This window comes from Pteropus medius, unplaced genomic scaffold (genome assembly GCF_902729225.1).
Source record: "Pteropus medius unplaced genomic scaffold, Ma_sr-lr_union100, whole genome shotgun sequence".
Taxonomy (NCBI): Eukaryota; Metazoa; Chordata; class Mammalia; order Chiroptera; family Pteropodidae; genus Pteropus; species Pteropus medius.
In genome coordinates this window covers 28,528,759-28,549,589 of record NW_024354502.1, presented here as the reverse complement: position 1 = coordinate 28,549,589, position 20,831 = coordinate 28,528,759, and the positions used below count along the sequence as shown (strand labels likewise).

General features: G+C 35.7%; 1 protein-coding gene across 3 annotated transcripts in view; it reads right to left on the bottom strand.

Moving 5' to 3' along the window:
- ADAM9 (ADAM metallopeptidase domain 9) overlaps positions 1–20,608 on the bottom strand; it is a 102,284-nt gene extending 81,676 nt beyond the window's left edge. The window contains exons 1-4 of one of the 3 annotated variants that reach the window (XM_039853516.1): positions 20,344–20,608; positions 12,549–12,646; positions 9,804–9,862; positions 5,777–5,855 (exon numbers count right to left, since the gene is read on the bottom strand). In XM_039853516.1, coding sequence (XP_039709450.1) covers positions 5,777–5,855; positions 9,804–9,862; positions 12,549–12,646; positions 20,344–20,440 — 333 coding nt within the window. In that variant the 5' untranslated portion in view covers positions 20,441–20,608. Of the gene's footprint in view, positions 1–5,776; positions 5,856–9,803; positions 9,863–12,548; positions 12,647–19,994; positions 20,096–20,343 lie in introns of those variants that run through there. The other 2 variants (XM_039853515.1, XM_039853517.1) reach the window with 2 other exon arrangements.
- Between the last annotated feature and the right edge of the window lie 223 nt (positions 20,609–20,831).

The following is a 20,831-nucleotide window of genomic DNA, read 5'->3' as shown; positions in this document are numbered from 1 at the left end:
AAAAACCCAATAAAAAACTGGGCAAAAGACATGAACACATAATTTACAAAGGAGAATATAAAAATGCCCTTACATATATGAAAAGATTTTCAATCTCACTCATGATAAAGTAAGAACTCATGAGTCTCTACTGATATAAACAAATAAGAAAACTCTTTCTTAAAGTAGAAAGCACCGATTAATACAGAAGCACTGATGAGATTAGATCACCGTTTTAACAACCATCATAATAACAACTGATTCCGGCAAATATTAAATACTAAAACGAATAGGTAAAAATTTGAGAAGTAACAGAATTCTGTATAGTCTCAAGGTATCTAACCACAATATTAATTAAAAAGACAAAAGCAGTACCTATACAGAGGAGACACCTGGCAGAGAACTTAACCAAATGATCGATGTTAACACTGTCAGTATAGGGGTGACTGCATCATATGCTGATACGATACACTGAGAACTACTCAGTATCACTTCAGTGGTATTCTTGCCAAAAGTACATAACCTAAATCTGATTATGAGTAAACATCCAACAAACTCAAATTGCAAGAGATTCTAGAAAAAGTTGGTCTATATTTCTCAAAAATACCAGTGTTGTGAAATACAAGGAAAGATAAGGATTTCCAGATTAAAGGAGACTAAAGAGACATGAGTACTGAATGCAATATATGAACTTGGATTTTCTTTTGTCGTTGTGGAGATGTTAATATGAACAAGAGTGACTCCATCTTTGTGGCCCTGATTTCTTATTGTTCACTTTTTTCATGCTGTGAACTGTTCACGTTTTTCATGCAGTGAATGCTGACTCACCTGAGCAGTTTCAGCCAGCCTTCCAAAGCCTTATAGTTAATGATTATCTGTGTTCTTTAACACTTACACCAAAGAGATTCTTGTCAGTAATGGCCAGAATGGCACAGCAACCAAGATAAATATCAAACTAGGTTCTGGTATCAATTGTAAGCAACCATCCATCCTAAGACCACCAGGAAATATGGTTCCTGGCATGTCCTGCATTCTATGTCCCTTTGTCTTGTCAATCATTAGTACATTAGCTACACTATAAAACATTTACCTTAACAATTGTCTGGTGGGGAGATCAGCTGAGCAGACTATTATGGTCACCTTCCATTCCAATTCTATCCCTGTGTAAGTAACTTACACCACAATAAATTGTTATACTCTATGCAGTTGCCTGCCTCAATTTTCGGTCTCATGATACTTTCTTGTTTTGGTGGCACCATACCTTCACTCCACCATCATACAGCTATAAAGGACATTATTGGGATAATAAACCAAAACAAAAAAAAAAACAAAAAAAAAGTAAGGTATGTAAATTATATAATAATATTGCTTCAATGTTAATTTCCTAATTTTGAGAGCTGTACTATGGTTACAAAAAATATTCCTTATTTTTAGGAAATTTACAGTGAAGTATTTAAAGGGATGCCATGTCTGCAGCATACTCTTAAAATGTTCAGAAATAGAGAATAAAAGATAAAATAAATATAATAAAATGTCAACATTTTAAGAATCTAGGTGAAGGTAGGCATGAATGTTTCATATTACTCATGCAACTTTTCCTGTAAGTCTAAAACTGTAAAAAAAAATTGAAATAATTATACACCAAACAGCACAGGCTGAATTTCAACACATTACAACTTGTTTTTGTGTGGGACAATTCACGACCACTAATGTTTTTCTTTCTAGCACTTTGTAGTTAAAGTATAGCTTTGACATTGCCTTCTTCTTACTAGAGGAAAAAAAAATACCTTCTACTATTATAGACGAGGTAACGCTTAAGAGATAGTAATACAGTAACTCACAGAACTCAAAAATTAAATGTTTCAACTACATTGTAGTTGTAGCTTCAACTACAATAGAAGCTCTCTCGTTTAACATGACTGAAATCCAGCACTTGGTCATTTACTCTACCAACCTGATGGTATTTTTAAGTAATTTGCTCTTATTGAATCTTTCCAAAGCATTCGATTTAGTTTTTTAAAAAACAATAAATCATATTTTGTAAGTTTATAAAACATTAAATTGCATGATGACAGTAAAGATGTAAAAGGCATAAACAGTTTGGGAAACTGACAAACTATAAGCAAAAAACTCAACTAGTGAGAGTAGAAGTACACTGAACTGTTAAAGAACAGCCTACTAGCCACAAGAATCCCGTGAGCCTGAGGCGGTCAATATATTTTCCAAAGGAAACGAGCATCAATTAGTTCAGGGTATTAGTTAAGACTTTTTCAATGCATTTGCAAAGTACTCCAAAATTGTAAGAGATAATAATTTGGAGTTTTATTTCATACAGCAGTTCATATAAAGTGGTTATTAAACTTTGTTTCTTTGTGAAAAATGGCCTTGTGGAAGACACAGATGATGAAAGCCAGATAACAGCTTTACAAACCACTTTAATCTTAAATAACAGAATCATAATGGAAAATATTTGGCCACATGCCAAAGTTTTAATTGGTATCTGAAATCTACATCACATTTTCATCTACCTGAACAATATTCAATGACCAAGAAATAAATGAAATACTCTATCTCTCAGTTTTTATTTTCCAGACATCCAAGAAAGCACAATTCCATAATGATACTTAAGATAACAATTACATATATTTCCATACAACTGAAGTCTATTTTTAGTAGTTTTAAGCATATTTACTTTCAATAAGAATAACAAATAGTAATATTTATTGAGTTAAAATTGTCAGACTATTCTAAGTATCTTACAAAGATTAACTCAGTTAAGTCTCTGAATAACTCGATGAAGTTGCAATTATTATTCCCATTTTAAGGTGAGGACACTGAGAACAAATTCAAGTAACCTGACATGCAAATAAATGGTACAGCCAAGATTCGAGTCCAAACACTGTGTCTCCAGAACCCATGCCAAAAAACTCTCTAAGAAAAAAAAAAGCCTTTTTGAGATCATTGTTTTTGTCAAGTGTCATAAATTATGTGGTCTCTGGCCTCGTGCCATAATAATCTTTGGATGGATAACTGAATAAATGAATGGATTACTTGCGATCTGGCTTATCCTATCATGTAAATTTAAGTTTCTCTTCTAATTTGCTAATAAACAACAAACTAACAGAACAGTAAGATAAAGGAATCAGAAAAAAATAGGTCAAAGTCAGCATTACCTTACTTAAGTACTAATTAAATTTAATTTAATTAAAGTACTAATTATACTAAAATAAAGGCTTTGCCTTCTATTTATTTGAAGAGTGCTGCAAAAGTGCATATCAAACATAAGTAATTCAACCTAGCAAAACATTACAAAGTTCAAGAAAAAAATAATACATGTTTAATGGAAACAAAGACTTCTCATAAAAACTATGACAAAAGAAAAAAAATATATAATATCTACTGCCAAAAAGCATTGTAAAACACTCTTCCCTAATAAAACTAGAAACGTTTTATGCTCTAATTAAATGACATGTGAAGCCAAAGTTGACACCCGCCAAGATTTTCAAGTATACCTGGCCAGTTCTGTCCTCAGGAATACTCTGTTCTCTGATGCAAAGAGGACCACACTTCTTTAGAAAGAATTGTTTTCAGCTTCCAGTCAAGACGACAGAGTAAGTAAATGCTGTGCTTGCCTCTTCTCACAACCACATCAAAATTACAACTAAACTACAGAACAGCTATCATCAGGAGTGGCCTAAAGTCTAGCTAAACAGAAGTCCTACAACTGGGGACACACAGAAGAGGCCACCTTGAGACTCGTAGGAGAGGCAGAGATGCAAACATGCTGGTCCGACAACTGCGTATGGTGGTTAGAATCGGGAGGGATATTCTGGTGGTAGAGATATGCCCAGAAAAGCGAGGGGTCCCTGACCCACACCAGGCTCCCCAGCCCAGGGTTCCAGTACCAGGAAAAGAAGTTCCCAAACTTCTGGCTGTGAAAACCAGTGAAGACTGTGGCTGAATGAGATAGAGGGCCAGTGTAGTCGCAGACATTTCTCTTAAGGGGCCCAAAAGGTGTGAACATACAAGAAATGGACATACAAGCCTAGAAATACAGTGAGTCCAAAACAAGATGAACCCAAAGAGGCCCACACCAAGACACATAATTAAAATGCCAAGGTTGAAGACAGAATCTTAAAAGCAGCAAGAGAAAAGCAGTTACCTACAAGGGAGCTCCCATAAGACAGTCAGCTGATTTCTCAACAGAAACTTTGCAGGCCAGAAGAAACTGGCACAACATATTCAAAGTGATGAAAAGCAAGGATCTACAATCCTTGGCAAAGCTATCATTTAGAATCAAAGGACAGATAAAGAGCTTCCCAGACAAGAAAAAGATAAAGGAGTTCATCGCCATCAAGCCAGTATTACAGGAAATGTTAGAGGGACTTCAAGAAGAGGAAAAAAAAAAGGATCAAAAATATGAATAATAAAATGACGATAACTACATATCAACAATTATTTTAAATATAAATGGATTAAATGCTTCAATCAAAAAACAGAGTGGCTAAATAGACAAGAAAACAAGACCTTTACATAAGCTGCCTTTGAGAGACTCACTTCAGATCGAAAAAGACATACAGAATGAAATAAAGGGATGAAAAAAATGTTTCATGGAAATAAAAACAAACAAAAAAAGTGGGGGTAGCAACACTTACACAAAAGAGACTTTAAAACAAAGGCTATAACAAGAGACAAAGAAGGACCCAGTTACCCTACTTCGAGATATTTATCCAAAGAAACCCAAAACATTACTTCAAAGGAACATGTGAATCCATATGTTCATTGCAGCATTATTTACAATAGTCAAGATATGGAGGCTACCTGGGTGTCCATCAATGGATGAATGAATAAAGAAGAGGTGGCACATATATACAATAGAATATCACTCAGCCATAAAAAATTGAATGAAATCTTTCCATTTCCAAATATGGACAGACCTAAAGGGTATTGTGCTGAGTAGAGTAAGTCAGACAGAGAAAGACAAATGCCATATGACTTCACATACACGTGGAATCTAAAGAACAAAATAAACAAAACAGAAACAAACTCATAGATACAGAGAACATTTTGATGGTTGCCAGATGGGAGAGGGGCTGGGAGTTGGGTGAAAAAGGGGAAGAGATTAAGAAGTACAAACTGGTAGTTACAAAATAGTTATGAGGATATAAAGTATAGCATAAGAATAGAGTCAATAATATAATCACTATGTATGGTATCAGATGGGTACTAGATTTATCAGCGTAGTCACTTTGTAAGTTATATAAATATCTAATCACTATGTTGTACACCTGAAACTAATATAATATCGTATGCCAACTATAAATAAAAAATAAAACATTAGTTAAAAAGATTAATTACAAAAAAAAAGAATTGTTTTCACTGAAAAATTAGAACCAACAACAGCAAATTAGTGTTTGTGCTTTATTAATGGGAAATCAAATAGCTTAATAAAAAAGTAAGATGTGCTTTTGGAGATATTCACTTTCGGCAAATCAAAAAATCTATTCAAAATATAGCAAACTTTCTCCTTCATAATGAGTAGGGATTATCATTAAATAGAAAATTATTTTCCTGGTCTTTAAAGAAACATCGAACTACTGAGTACCTGGAGAGCCGTAAGGTACAGTTTAATTTATATAAAGGCACCCTCCACCCCATGGACAACTCTATATATTATAACGTCAAAGGTGACCAAGTGGGTTGTGCAATGTAGCAGTCCTGAGTACCTGCATAGAAGTAATTTTAACACTATAATTGTTTTAAATTCTGCTATAGGATCGAGAGAAAAATATATTACCTGTATATCAGGATGGTCAGAGATCAGCGCCCCTTCCTTGTTGTAGGTATAAACTACAAAATCTTTGGGCAAAAGTTCTCTGGAAGAGGAATAAAACACGCCATTAAAAATTATTTTATCTATATACAACTAAGAACACAATTCATAAGGCATTATTCCTAGAAGAGGGGGCCAGGAAAAGAAACTTTTACCCGATATATTATTATTTAAAGAAGGAGTTACCATAAAAGTAATAGCTCACAAATGGACTTGTATCTGAAACCATGTGCATTGCTTCCTCATAAAGAATGTTAAGTTGCACATTAGTTCTAATGGTCATAAAATGCTGGTTGCAAAAAACTCAACACAAGTAATGACCCTAAATTTTTCTGATACAGCTCACAGGAGAAGTATAAAGTGTGTTATATAGTACATCATATTTCTAGAAGAAAAATAAGTGCTTACTCTTTTCTAAAAGTCTTAAATAAAGAAGAAGCACTCATCGCCTTAACCTCCTAAGTGCAGTTGCTGAAGGAAACAAGAATTGCTGACTCCTGAAGCTTTTTGGCATGTCAAGGGAGCACATGTGTAAAGATAGGGTTGTCTTTGTTAAAGAAAAAAAATATTCAGTGACATTTGTTAAAGATAGTAAGGCAGACTTTAATCAGGACTGCTGTGATAGTTATAGGGCCCACTGCAGTGGGACTTTACAGTGGTGGAGAGAGATCAGGCTCAACTCCAAATGCGGCACAGGCAAGTAGAAATTTATAGCCAAGGAGTGGGAGTCAGTGTGTGGAAAATTACTATGAGGAAACAACAAGGGTGAGGGGGGCTCTGGCTAAACTAACCTAACAGATACAGGCCAGGGTGATCGGACATCACCTGGGGGTGGTGGAGGATGAGGAATCTGATCAGACATCAGAGGGATCAGATATCAGGAGGCGGTGGGGTTGGGGGGGGGATTCTTGCTAAACTGTCCTAGTAGGGTTCTTGCTAAAACTGGATTTCACAAGTGCAACAATGGACTTAGGAGAAGGTTCACAGGCCTGACTAAAGTTGGTCAAGCAAAGACTCTGTCATTTGCAGCAGAACTGGAGCAGCTCTATGCTTACCTCCAAAGTACATACAAATCAGGATGCAATATGCTAGCTAGTGATTTATAATGTGCCATTTATGGTTCCAAAGTCCCCTGGAGGCACCCAGGACTAGCTTGTCCGTTATTGTTCAGAGATGGATAGATTGATGGTTTGCATGCAGTTTAATCAGTCACACAGCCTGACTAGCTACGCAACCAGTGTAGTATAAAAGAACCCCTCTGTAAACTTGGGCATAGGTTCCCCTAAAATGATGCTTCACACATATCTCAGTCGTTTGCAATCTGAAGACAAAGCATATCTGTGCAACTGAGAAAGGACCCTGGGGGGCTCTGCCTGCAAGTAGAACCCTTTGATGATTACTTGTGCTTCCTTTTTCTTGCTGTACTCATCCTTTATCTTTATTAATAAAGTCTACTTGAGTGAGCTTGGGAGTAGCCTATGGAGTCTTGAGTCCTTTCAATTATCCAACCCTGCTCAATCATTGCAGTCTCCCTTTCTCTCACTCTCACCCACCATACACACCTATTGCTCCCTCTAGTGGTGAATTTGAAAAGAATAAACTGAAGATACTTGGCTCTGCTCTGCCCTTCTTCCTCTTTGGAAGTCACTGCCTGTCCAGTGAGAGCACAAATTCACTATGCTTCTCCAGAAGCAGGCCAGCCAGCATGTAGCACTGCCCATGAATGAATGACTAAATTTGCCTAATACTGGATTCAGGATTAGTAGGTCCATCAGGCTCTAATTCTAAATCCTCCAACCCAGCCCTTCTATTTTATTTTTAAATTTGTTCAGCACAGGCAGAAAAAAGATGTGCTATCTTCTTTCCCCCAAACCCACTCCCTGCTAAATATCCCAATGTCAGTGATTATGTACACTCCTCTGCAAGGAGGGTTTACAGCTTTAACCAGATTCCCAAGGGATTCATGACCTCAAAAAATTTAAGACCTCTATTCTGAGGCAATGAGGCAATGAGAGGAAATTACAAGGATTTACTTGAATATAGTCATTCTTTTATTGAATTTCATAATTTCCCCATTACTAGAAAGAGTATATCTGGGTAATTTTATTATAGGCTATAGAATGTTAGAGTAGTTAACTCTAAATAACTTTTTTTTCATTAATGATCACTAGCTTTGGTGACCACCTTTCATAGGCCTAAAAACTCTTACAAATGCCTGGAAGTGTACCATTTACCCACCAATTCAAGAAGCATAGCAATGTACACAATATACAGCATATACATATAAATCACTAGTCTTTAGCTCAAATGACTTGGATTTGCACCCAAGTGGCTTGAACACTTACAAACTATGTGACGCTGAGCAAGTCAACTAACCTTCCTGTACTGCATTATTCTTATGCATAAAATGAGAATAACCACTGCTCTACAATGAAGCTGTTATGACAGTATGAGACAACGGTTATGAAAACGCTTTGTAAGCTAAAAACTATGCAAACATAAGAAACTATTATTTTATTAAATAATCTTAATTAATTTATATCTCCTTGTAGAAAGGAAGAATAGGAGAAAATATTTAGACCTATTAGAATTTTGTACATATTGACATCATTAGGTAGTGGTCAAGCAGGATCTCTCTCGGGAGTTTTGTGAGAATTAAATAAATAATACACTTAAAAGTACCGGGCACAGTGTCTGGAACACAGAAAATATTCAATAAATGTTAACTCACATCAAATACAGTACAAGGCTTTAGAAAGCCTGTCTGAAAATCTGTCACACTGTCTGAAATTCTGCCAGAAAGACTCAGACCCTTTGGCTCGGTATCCCCTGCTGGGATGAAAAGTATTGCTCAAACTTGAAGATGCATATAACTCATCTGGAAAGCTCGTTAAAACAGAGATTGCTTTGAAACCTCCCAAAATTCTGATTCATTCTAGTGTTGGACCTGAGATTTGCATTTCAAATAAATTCCCAGGTGCTGCTGCTGGTTCCAGGACAACACTTAGAGTAGCACTTCCTTAGATGGCAACACTTTCCATCCCACCGTTCACACTGTAGTATCAATGGGTTTACTAGATGGTGTTTCTTCTGGGATCTCTCACTAAAAATACTGAATGTTTTGCTACATAAGAAAAGGGAGAAAAGGACTAAAACAGCCCACAGAAAAGTGGATGCCTCAGTACAGTGAGAAGTTTGGCATTTCAAAAAGGCAACCTAAGAAGACAGATAACCAAATGGGATCAGGTAAAAACACACCAAAATGGGGAGAAAATATTAAAAGGGGGAGATAAGAGACTACTGTTACAGACTAAATATTTGTGTCCTGCCCTCCCCCCTCAAAAAAATTCATATGTTAAAGCCCTAACTCCCAGTGTGGCTCTAGTTGGAGACGGGGCCACTAAAGAGGTAATTATGATTAAATGAAGTCATAAGGGTGAGGTCCTGTGCCAAAAGAATTAGGGTCCTTATGAGAAGAAACACCAAAGAGCTTGCTCTTCCCCCTACCTCCCAACCCATATACACACACACTAAAATGAAGCCGTTTGAGCACATAGAGAGAAAATGGCCACTTGCAACCCAATTGGAGAGCTCTCACCAGATACCAACCTGCTAGTACCTTGATCTTGGACTTCCAGTCTCCAGAACTGTGAGAAATAAATTTCTGTTGTTTAAGTCTGTGGTATTTTGTTATGGCAGCTCTAGCAGACTGATAGAACTACTAAAGACTTCTTTACTCCTACTACTTAGTTGTTTCTTGGGCCTATCACAATTAAAAAGCTTTTTTCTTAAATGCAACTTTCTCTTACTTTCAATTATTTTCCCTTGCTCTAATGTCAAGGGAAATATAAAATAGTATGTTTTCTTCCATACTTCTCCTCTCATTATTCTCACTCTTTGTCAATCTACTAAATAATATCTAACTAGAAAAGAAACCAATATACTATTGGAAAAAAATTACTAAAAAGCCAAAGTAAATTAAATTTCTTACTTGTTCCTTTCCAAATGTATGATATGTTCTTTTCCTTCAGCTTGAATGACATAAGATACCTAAATGCACAAAGAAGGAGAAAAGAACAATAAAACACCATCTTATAAATTACTTTTCAACAACAGGTATTTAGAGGACACTGGAAATTCCATTTTCAATTAAAATAATTTGGTATTGACTAAAAATTTTTTATGAAAGAACCATATTATCGGCTCTTAAATAATAAAAACATGCTCTGACCATTCCTACCTTCCTTTAAGAACCTATTATGGAAAATTGTCTGCATGTTTATCTAAACTCTCCTTAAATTCATTTATAACTGAGAAATAACTTCAGGGATTATTTTTGTTAAGTCCATCCACATACCACCTCATTATAAAGTAGGTCCACCTTTTGTTTAAATAAAATGACGCTCTTAGTTTCAAGAGATTATCCTTTATTATACTTCTAATCTGAAAGTTGAAAAGAAATTCACACGCCCTTACAATTTTGTATCTTCACATGATTTACCACATTTCCTCAATTTTAAAACACACTTTTTTCCCCACATGTGAACACTTCTGAAATCAGGATGCACTGTACAAAGGCACAGCAGTCTAACTGGTTGCACTGTTTCTTCTTAATTAGTGGTTCATTAAATAATAGGGGACCTTACAATGAATGACATTTCAGAGCTAATAAATTGAAAGAAGGTAACTGGCACTTACATATCTTCAAGCTCATAGGATTCTCTTCTCTACCTCAAACAACTCTGAAACAATTTCCCCAGCAACTCACCAGTTCATCAGCCAGAAGCATTTAATGTGACCACTAGAACCAAGAGATTCAACTTTGCCTTAACTCTTTAACAAAAGAGAAAGTCATCGAGAAAATTCAACAAATAACATAAGAAGTGTCCTCTTATTTTCCCTACTGTGTCTAGACTCTAAGTTAATATCTTGTCAAGAAACAGCAGGTTCCCTCTTCTAGGAGACATCGATATCTGACTTCTAGGCCTAGACCAAATTCTAGATCCTGGCATTCTACTTTCATATCCTGAGTGGGAACCTGAGAACTCTTTGTGATCTACCTGGATTTCCACTGAGGCATCGAAAATAACAAGCTCTTTCCATCGCCACAGTTTTGGCATGTGCCTTTCTATCTTTTCAGCTCTCGACCAATCATCTGATATAAAAATGTCACTGTCATCTCCTCTGAGAAAATTCTGAGAGTCCGAGAATTTTTCCGTGATGCTATATTCTTTCCCCAAATATCTGACTGGATTGCTCATTCCTCTCCTCTGTTTTTCACTTATGGGTCACTTTTTCAGTAAGGCCTCTCCAAGCTGTCTTATTAAGAAATAACAAACCCTCCTACCTCACCTCTACCCCTACTTCTGCACTCCCTATCCCCAATTCTGCTTTTAATTTTCTCCAGAGCACTTTTACCATCTTAATTATTTAAGAGCCGATAATATGGTTCTTTCATATTACCATCTTAAGTAATCTATATTATTAATCTATGTTATTTATTGGTTTATTATCCCTTCTCCTCCCCCACTAAAATGGAAGCTCCCTAAGGACAAAGATTTTTGTCTGTTTTGTTCTCTGCCATATCCCCAACAGCTAAACAGTGCTGCTATTTCTCCAAATATTTATCGGGGTACATGAATGGCATTTATCATGATCACAATTGTCTATGTGCACTGTACTGATGAAGATATGAACAGAGACACAATAAAGAAGGAAACGCAGTCCCTGTGCTGGTAAAGAAAAGGAGAAAAAGAACTAAGAAAGCACAAATTGTAGTCTAACGCAAAATAACATCAAAAATAGAATGCCCAATTCAAAGGAAAAAATATAAATTGTTCCACTGGAAGGAGATCTTAGAGTCATTTATTTCTTACTTATAGAGGAGTAAATGGAGTTGAATGACCTATCCAATTTGTGGGTAGTACCCAGAGGAAGGGCTGAAAGTAAAAGCTCCTGATTCTGAACTCCAGTGTTAATTTTACTATGCCCAGTCCCTAAGTAATGTGCAAGCTAACTTATATTTATAAATGTATCAGCAATTCTGAGGTAATAAACTCAGTCATTCATTATCTGTTACTGTCAAATTACAATGAAGTTAAATTCTAGTTCTATAAAGTTGAAGAGTATGCAAAATCAATTGAAGTCCAAAATATTGTTTCTGAATTTATAGTAAGAGAAAATAGTATAAAAAATAATTTTTGTGCATTGGTTACCCCATTAACAGCACAGTATACTTCTTCCAATATGGAGATAAAACTTACTTTTGAGTAAACATTCCCAGATATGAAATATATGCATGTAACACAATACTATTCTCCAGTGTCCATGAAGATATAATATGACGTATTCTACCTATCACAAACTAAGACAGAGGTTGCTTACTATTATACCAAGACCATTGTAACTATCACCAGTCAGTTAAGTGTTAGATGTAATCAACATCCTACCCCGGTCCTAAAATTTTATTTAATTATTATTTCATTCTGTTATGTTTCAAGTCGACCATTTTGTCTTTAAAGAAAAGGTATCAAGAATCAATATGTCACTTTTACTAGAATAACATCCAATAAACATCAGTGCCAAATAAATAGTGCTGTACTAGTCATTGGCCAACATTACTCACTGAAATAATCACTACTGAAAATAACACCTTTGTCTTACTTTTAAAAAAGGTAAACTTATTTATAAAAAAGATAAACTTAAATACATATGTATTTCTCAAGAGATAACTTACCTGTTTTGAATAGGGCCTACGGGCTTCTCTTCGTTCTCTAGTTAATCTCCAAGGAGTTATAATTTCATAAGAAGAAAGATGTGAGGTCTGTTGAAAGCCTACAGAAGGAATAACAAATTTATATAATAAATAAACCTGAAAAACTACATAGTACCAAAATATAATAGAAATCAAAAGCTGAATGTTCAAATCAGAAAAAATCATCTGACATTCCCATATTTTATACACATACACACACATACACTTGTACATAAAAATAGCAATATCTTAGGTAAGTATGAAAAGAAAAAATGTATTTCCTAAAAAGGGATGTCAGTCTTTACTAAACAGCATGTACACAGCAACCATTTGCGAACAATTTTTAGCCAAAAACCTTAACCCTTTTTCTTAAAAGAAATCTTAAGGTATAAACACACACACACACACACACGAACTGCTTTGGGGGGGAAATGGGTAAGGAAGAGGCACCTGGAGCCTAGCAGCATTCACTCATCTCCCATTTTCCAACCTTATCCAACATGAATTATATCCCAATGATATGACACTTCCAAAATGGGCAAGGACAATAAAAAGATATTTGTAAAGCCTGATGGGTTAACTCTAATACATACTCAACAATGATGATCTTGCGGAATTATTGTTAATTTTTAAGTGTAATAAGCTTTTCGTGGGAAAGGTTTTCTTTTAAAAGCCCTTCTGTCTTAGAGTCATTCTGATTATTCAAAGACAAAATGATATCTAGGGTTTGTATCAAAATAATACAGTGAGTGTTTGAAGTAGGAGATACAAATGAAATTATCTTAAAACTGGGTAATGAGTACACAGGAGTTTATTACTCTTTTCTCTACGGTTGTATGTTTCATATTTTCTATAATAAAATAATTATTTTTCAGTAGTTACTTATAGGGAGTGGGATGAGGGGGAGATTTTTCACTTTATACAACTCTATTATAGTGTTTATGAAACATTATATCACATGTCATACATATAAGACTATAAAATGTATCATAAATAAACATGTAACTTATACCATAAGTAAATGTACCAAACTTGTTTAAAGTAGTTATCACAATGCAACAGAACCAGAGAGTAATTAGATAAGGACTTGAACTTTATTTCCTACAGTCCTATATGTTTGTACAGTTTGAATTTGTTATTATAATGAGTAAGTAATTTGTAACTCCTATGTTACTTTTGAAGTTAAAAGTGGGGGGGGGGAGAGGGTTTCTTCAATAAAAAGCATAAACTATTTAAAGTACTGATTATCTAGCATCTCTCAATAGCCACTTCCTTCCCATCAGCCTTACTAACCTCACATCAAGACTGCTTTTCCCTGGTCTCCCTTCTCCCACACTCCCCTTCTTTGGATCCATTCTATACGTTCATTCACTCATTAATTGTTTTATGCCCCTCAGATTTCTCAAAATACAGGTTGAAATGAAATATTTACATCTGACTTTCCCCAAGATCACACTGTACATGTTAAAATGTCTATTATGTTGTCTAACTTGGGATTTTAAAAGATACAGTGTAAACAGGAAAACATACATTGTATCACATGCAATACAATCACCTCATCCTAAGTATTCAAACTCTGCCCATCAATCCCTTATGTCTTTATAATATGGCATATTATACTAAGTAAATGTGGCTTCAAGTCCTTACATAAAAACACCAGAAATAGACCCCAACACTCACAAAAGCAGCCATGGGCTGATCCAAGGCTAATGTATGACATACTACAACAAAATATTCAGATATCTGAAGTTGTCAATTGGGAACCATGTCAAAAGAAATCCATCGCCTTAATAGATGCAGGTTTCAAACCACTAGGTAGAAACATCCTTAATCCTAAATTAACTGAGGGATAGGACTATTTCCTCACCCAAAATAAACCTTACATTGACCTTTAGTTTCTCAAATCCTAAAAACACCAGTTTCAGTGTTATCCTTAATAATTTCATTCTGGATTATGGTAATTTGTTCAACTACTAGGACAGTCACTCTAGAAGTGGTGGCAGGAATAGGTGGCAAGAATAAAATGCTTTCTGTGGGTAACAGATTAGAAGTTCTGTGTGATAAAAAGCAAATTACCCTTACATTTTATGCAACTTTCTGTGACTTTATAATCATTTCAAAATAAAAAGGGTTTTAAATTAATCATTACAGGCAAGGATATAAATGGTAATAGACAAGTGTTACACTAGAAGCTAACATCACAGAGTAAAAGAAGTACTTCTGAAAAGAATGACAAATGAGCAGGCAGATACTTAAAGAGCTCTTACTTTGAAACAGGTTAAGTGACTTTATAAGGTCACACAGCTAGTTGGTTTCAGGCCAGTGAAACTATTCACTGAAATTATGGATCTTTTATCCAGATTGCTAGCAAAAATAAAAGTCTAATATAGGAAGGAAAGATACAAGGTTACAAGGTTCTTTCTTTCCTTCCCATTTTAAAGCAAAATCCTTGTTTGGCGGGGCGGGGAGGTGGGCACAATTAATCATTTATTTTTAAAAGGCTTTCAAAATTATAGCACCCCAAAATAACTTCTGTATATAAGAGCTTTTATTCTGATGTTGACTTCTTGGTTTTAAAATACAAAGATCCACTTTCCAAGTGTCATAAGGAGTTCCAAAACATGAAAAATGTACATATTTGGGTTATATCACTCAAAAATAACATCCACTAGTTGTGTGAAAATACTCCTTCCTATATTTTTTTCAAAATTCCTTTCTTATCTCTAGTTCTGATTTCTTTCTCTTTTTTGTGTGTGTTTTACCTTGCATAGATTTTTCAATTCCTTTTATTTTTTTTAACTCCAAATAGTAGCACCTTCTCATGAGAACCAAAATAACATGTTTCCCACCTTACTACAAGGAAAGTGCATTAACATTATTTCTATAAAGCTTCAACTTCCATACTTTTGACATTGTGGGCCAGAAACTTCTTTATTGTGGTGGGGGCTGTCCTGTGCAATTTAGAATATTAAGTAGCATCACTGGTATCTACCCACTAAATGCCAGAAGCACCACCAGTGTGACAGCTAAAGATATCCCCCAGATGCTTTCCAGGGGCAAAATTACCCCCAGTTGAAAACCACTGGTATAAAGATAAAGTTCACAACGAAAATAAAAACCTTAATACAATCAATGCCAGAGAGAATATAAACTGTTATATTAGAATTTGACAGAATAAGCACACCATCGAAAATCACACTACCAGAAAACATGGAATGAACATAGAAATGAGAGTTGAAACATGAAAATTAAAGTGTCTTAAACTTAGCAAAAGAAAGGAAAAGGTGTTAGTTTCACTGCTTTCTTCCTCTACCTCCTTAGATCTTTTTATGTACTCTGTTTGGAGGAAGTCTAAGTATATGTAATAGTAACTGTAGTTGAGGGAAATAAGTTCTAAAAACTCCACCTAATTGTAAAGCAAACAAATGTTTGCTTTCCTTCCTGCCTATTATGTAAACAAATAGCCACCTCTAAGTACTTTTGCTATAGAAAATAAACCTGAGTTCCACTTACCGAGTGAATAAGATAATTTTATTCTCCAAATTATTTCTTAAAGAAAAATTGTTGTAATACAACATACTATTGAATTGTACACTTGAAACTTATTGGATTTTGTTGATCAGTCACAATAATTTTTAATAATAAAAAGAAAAATTGTTGTAATTAAATCCATAAAGCACAATTATTTTAAGACACATATTTCCATTTCATTTACAAGGTCAATCCCAAATAAACAAATTATCATATATTAATAACTATCTTCAAACACAATCATAATTTCCACAGCTATGTTCTATATTCTTACATATTTCTGAGCATCACAATTTTTTTTTACATTGACACATCTTTACATTTAAAAAGAAACAAGGTTTTCGCTGTTGTTTGTAAATTCCCCTTTAGGAAAAACATCAACCACTTATAAGATTTAATGCCCTAAAGAGTTTATGTTCCTCTAGCAAAAAATTTAAATTTCTTGAGACAAAAGACAGTATCTTACTCATTATGTGTTTCCTGCACTGGTACAGGAAGTAGTCCATAAATGTGTGCCAAGTAAATTACCCCTTCTTATCTCTACTGCTATTCATACATTCTCATAATTGTACTAATCACGTACAACCTAAAGTAAACTTTATATTTTATGATTAACATTTTTATATTAATTTTCCACAGATCCACATGGCCCACACATTTGTCATTTTAATGGCAATGCTAGATTTCCTCTATTGCTATGCCATAGACTGCTTAACCACGCCTCTGAAGCAGCTGGGATCAGAGGTCTATTCGCGGCAGGATTCTAATGTGTCAAGAAAGCTAATCTGGAGCAGGGTCTCGGGTCTGTCTACTCACATGAGGGTTCTAAGGAGCCACTAAAGGGGGAGGAGAACAGGAAATCCTCCTAAAATGAGTTAAACCACAAAACATCTCATTAAAAGAGAAATGTGTCAAAGGGAAAAAGGCATTTCTCACATATGGGAATGGGTTCTATTCTATGGTATAACAAATATTTGGCAGTGGCACCATTTTTATTTATTATAAACTGAAATACTCTTAAGTCATATTAAGATAAATATAAACAAATATGAAAACAACTGCATATTTAAAAACTGCCCAAATTAAGTGAACTTCTCAGGTTCCCTAATTTACTTTTTATTTAATAATTTATTTTTAATTACAGTTGGCATACAATATAATATTAGTTTTAGGTGTACAATATCCTAATTTACCCTTAAAAAATGTGATTCAAGCAGTTTCCTCCACATGATCACACTGGGAAAAAAAATGATTTGACTAAAATAACACTGTTGCAAAGTGAAAAATCAACTACAATAATCTCTCAAAATATAAACAAGATTATACAATTTGAAGTGCAATCCAATCTTAGTTGGGTCTATGTTGGACCCATTCAAAGGTAGAAGAGAGTTAGTTTTTGAAATACGAAGAGGACCAGATTTACTTACGAGGCAGTCAGTCGCATAGCACTGACTCAAAGGATGGCATAATTCCAAGACTGCTATATACTAGGTATCCAAGGGGAAAAAGAAATATTATGAGGCTGTCATATATTTGGGCTTGTGGCTATTCCAAGAAAAAAAGCCTCCAGTTACTTAGAGCTTGCATCTTTGGGGGAATTCTATAATAAACTAGGATTTTTAAGAAAACAAAAACTTAAAAGTACCTTACGCTTTGGTAAGGTAAAGTTTAAAGTGCTTTTTGAAAACTGTGTTGGAACCCAGCAACTTGCTTCGTACATATTTTAATTATAAATGTCTTATTTTTTACTTAAGAAAACCAACTACCTTTAAATTTTAAAAACTCCTTTCTCCTATATAGTACAAACAAAAACATATCAAATTCAAATAATTTGCTGACACTGAAAAACAAAATTAGTACAAATCTAAGTTCTTACTCCATAGTTCATTTTACAGTGATTCACCCTGAATAATTTCACTTTAAAACTCATTTTCTTTAGAATGCTAGTCTTTTTGATTTTTTAATTCTACATGTCTGCATCATACTTATTACCTTAAAAGAGAAAATGTAAGAGGTTTCATACCTGATTCCTCTTGTTATTTTCACAATGATACAAAGTTACCTTTGTTAGTCTGTTTTTTTTTTTTTTAAAGTTTACTGTAAACATAAGCTGTTTGGAATTTATACTGCATTTCCTCACTGACTCAATGTTATAAATGGTAGTAAAAATCTTTCCAAAAAGACTCAATTCCTATGTAACTGATGTGTCGATGGTACTTCCTGAGTCCTCGAATTCCTCTTCCATTAGCAGAAAAGGTTTCAGGGCATATTTTAAACATCCTTCCTGTATTGCAAAAATTTAGTCAGCTGATTTTGGAAGAACATTCTGGTAGTGAAACATGAGTTGACTCACTCACTGCACACTATTACAAAAGCCTCCAAACAGGTCTCTCCCAGCCTCCAACCTCTCCCTCCTATATTTTGTCATCTATTGTGTTGCCAGTTATCTTAATCACAAACATGGTTATGTCACACCCCTACTTTAAAAACCTTCTCATCCAAAGAACTTTATCCTACAGGGTAAATTCCAAGTCTCTTAGCACAGTGAAGAAGACTCTCCTCAACTGGTACCAACCTACCTTAGTTTTTCCCTTGCCTCTTTTCACATAGACTACCTGGAGACAGTCTCATTCCCTAACAAGTCATGTTCTTTCACCTCTTCCATATCCTTGCAAAAACTCTTTTCTTCTGCTTTAAATGTATTCCTATCCTGTTACTTGAACATTCACCAATATAGATCGGTTCAAATATCACTTTCTCTATGAAACCTTCCCCAACAACCCTCGGATAGACTTAGCAAATTTAGTCATCCTTTGCCCATGCCCAAGAATTGAGCATGCTGTTTATAACAACTTCGATAAATGTTGACCAAGTTTTGAAAGCATACGCATGCTTAAGTGAGGGACTGGCCATAAAATGTTAAAGCCAGTTAAAAACCATAAAGATATTTCATACATCTATATGCAAGTATGTAATAATCAATACATACACTAACATTAAAAATACAGTCTTGAATTATGGATTGTTAAAACTCCAGATGTATAATCAACTTCACCTTAAATACCGGTAAATATTAACCATCTAAACTAAAACAGCAAAAACAATCTTACTCAGAAAAAAATTGGTAGCTTCCCATTCTATAAAGTTTCCCTATTTAGAGTGAAAATTCCTGCAATGGGGCAAATTTGTTTAATTGAAAAAGAATAAACCAAAAATAAGGGAAAAAAGTAATTAGTTTTCTGATAGTCAGCAGCCCTGCATTGAAATCTTCCATCAACACCTCCGAACAACTCTCAAAGCAATGATTTAGTAAAAAAAAAATTCTTTATCATTCTCTATAGAAAGAAAACACAGCCATAAAAACAATAATATAAGAGCCAAAAAAAAAAAATAATAAAGAAGTTTTGTCCAGAAAGAAGCTAGAGAGTTCGCGATTTGTTTCCACTATGTTCGAACATCTCCAGTATAAATGCCTTACCTTTATATTAAAGGGAAGTTGAGAATTCAAACGCTATTTCACATAAATGACTTCATTCTTACGCTAATCCGGTTTCTTACACAGGGCAAAGATTATTTGTCCGAATTTTGAGACATTACAAATCTAGTAAAAACGCAGATAAAAGACTGGCCAAAGAAATGTAACAGTTCGTTTCCAAAAAAGAAGTATTCTTACTACAACAACAAAATGGCCCAAGAAAAATGAGCACCACCACCCCTAATTCCCTCAGTAAATTTAGTTCTGTGGACCTACTGGGGACTCCGTTAATAAATAAACATCAATTTTTTAAATCATGATAACCTGGACCAAAAGTTCCATCTCCCGGTCTCTTCCCAAGTGACATTAACTTTAGAAGCAAGACCAAGCTCCATTTCTCAAACAGTTTAAACATAACACACCCTCGGCGCGCACCCAAGCCTCCAAAGCCCTCAGCCGACTCCAGAGTAATCCGGAGTCTGGGGAACCCAGTTTTGCGCGGGATGGGGGTGGGGCGCACCGCAAAAGGTTCTACCAAGCAGGAGACAGAGGAAGAGAAACCAGACAGAACTGCCGAGAAGTGTTGGGGGGCGCCAGACCCTGAACCTCGGGTCTGAGCACTGTCTACACACGGGTGGAGTGACTCCGCCTCCCGACCCCAAGTCCAGTCCCCAGGCCAGACCCCTCCACTCCCAAGGACCTCAGGGTAATTCCGAGAGTCCCAGCCCTAGGAAACAGCGATCCTAGAGGTCCCTAAGGGCGGACACCCACCTGGCCGAGCCCCACCGAGGACTGGGCCCACCAAGCCAAACAACAGCAGCCACTGGAAGCGGAGGGTACCAAAGGGCGAGCCGGCACGGGATCCCATTTCAGCAGATTCTGCAGGTTCTACTCAACATTCGATCGCCTCTGCGTCCGCCGGCTCCATCATTTCCCAACCCTGCCGGGGCCCCAGAGCTGGCAGAGATGCGCGCGCCCGAAGACGAACACGCGCTCGGCACTGACGCAACTCGGCTCTTGTCCGAGCTCGCTCCCGACATTGCGCTCGCTACCGCTGACGTAGAGAAAAATCCAGTCCCCAGCGAAAGAATGGGATTGCTATCTGGCGGCTAAAGCCCGCACTAGTGTGCCCCGCCCATTCACTGTCCGCGCCCCTTTCTACTCCTAGACCTGCCTACTTTGGGGGTCAAAAGAACCAATTGGACGAAGCATTAAGAGCAAAAGGAGGAGGAGCAGGAGACCGAGAAGAGGAATTGAAA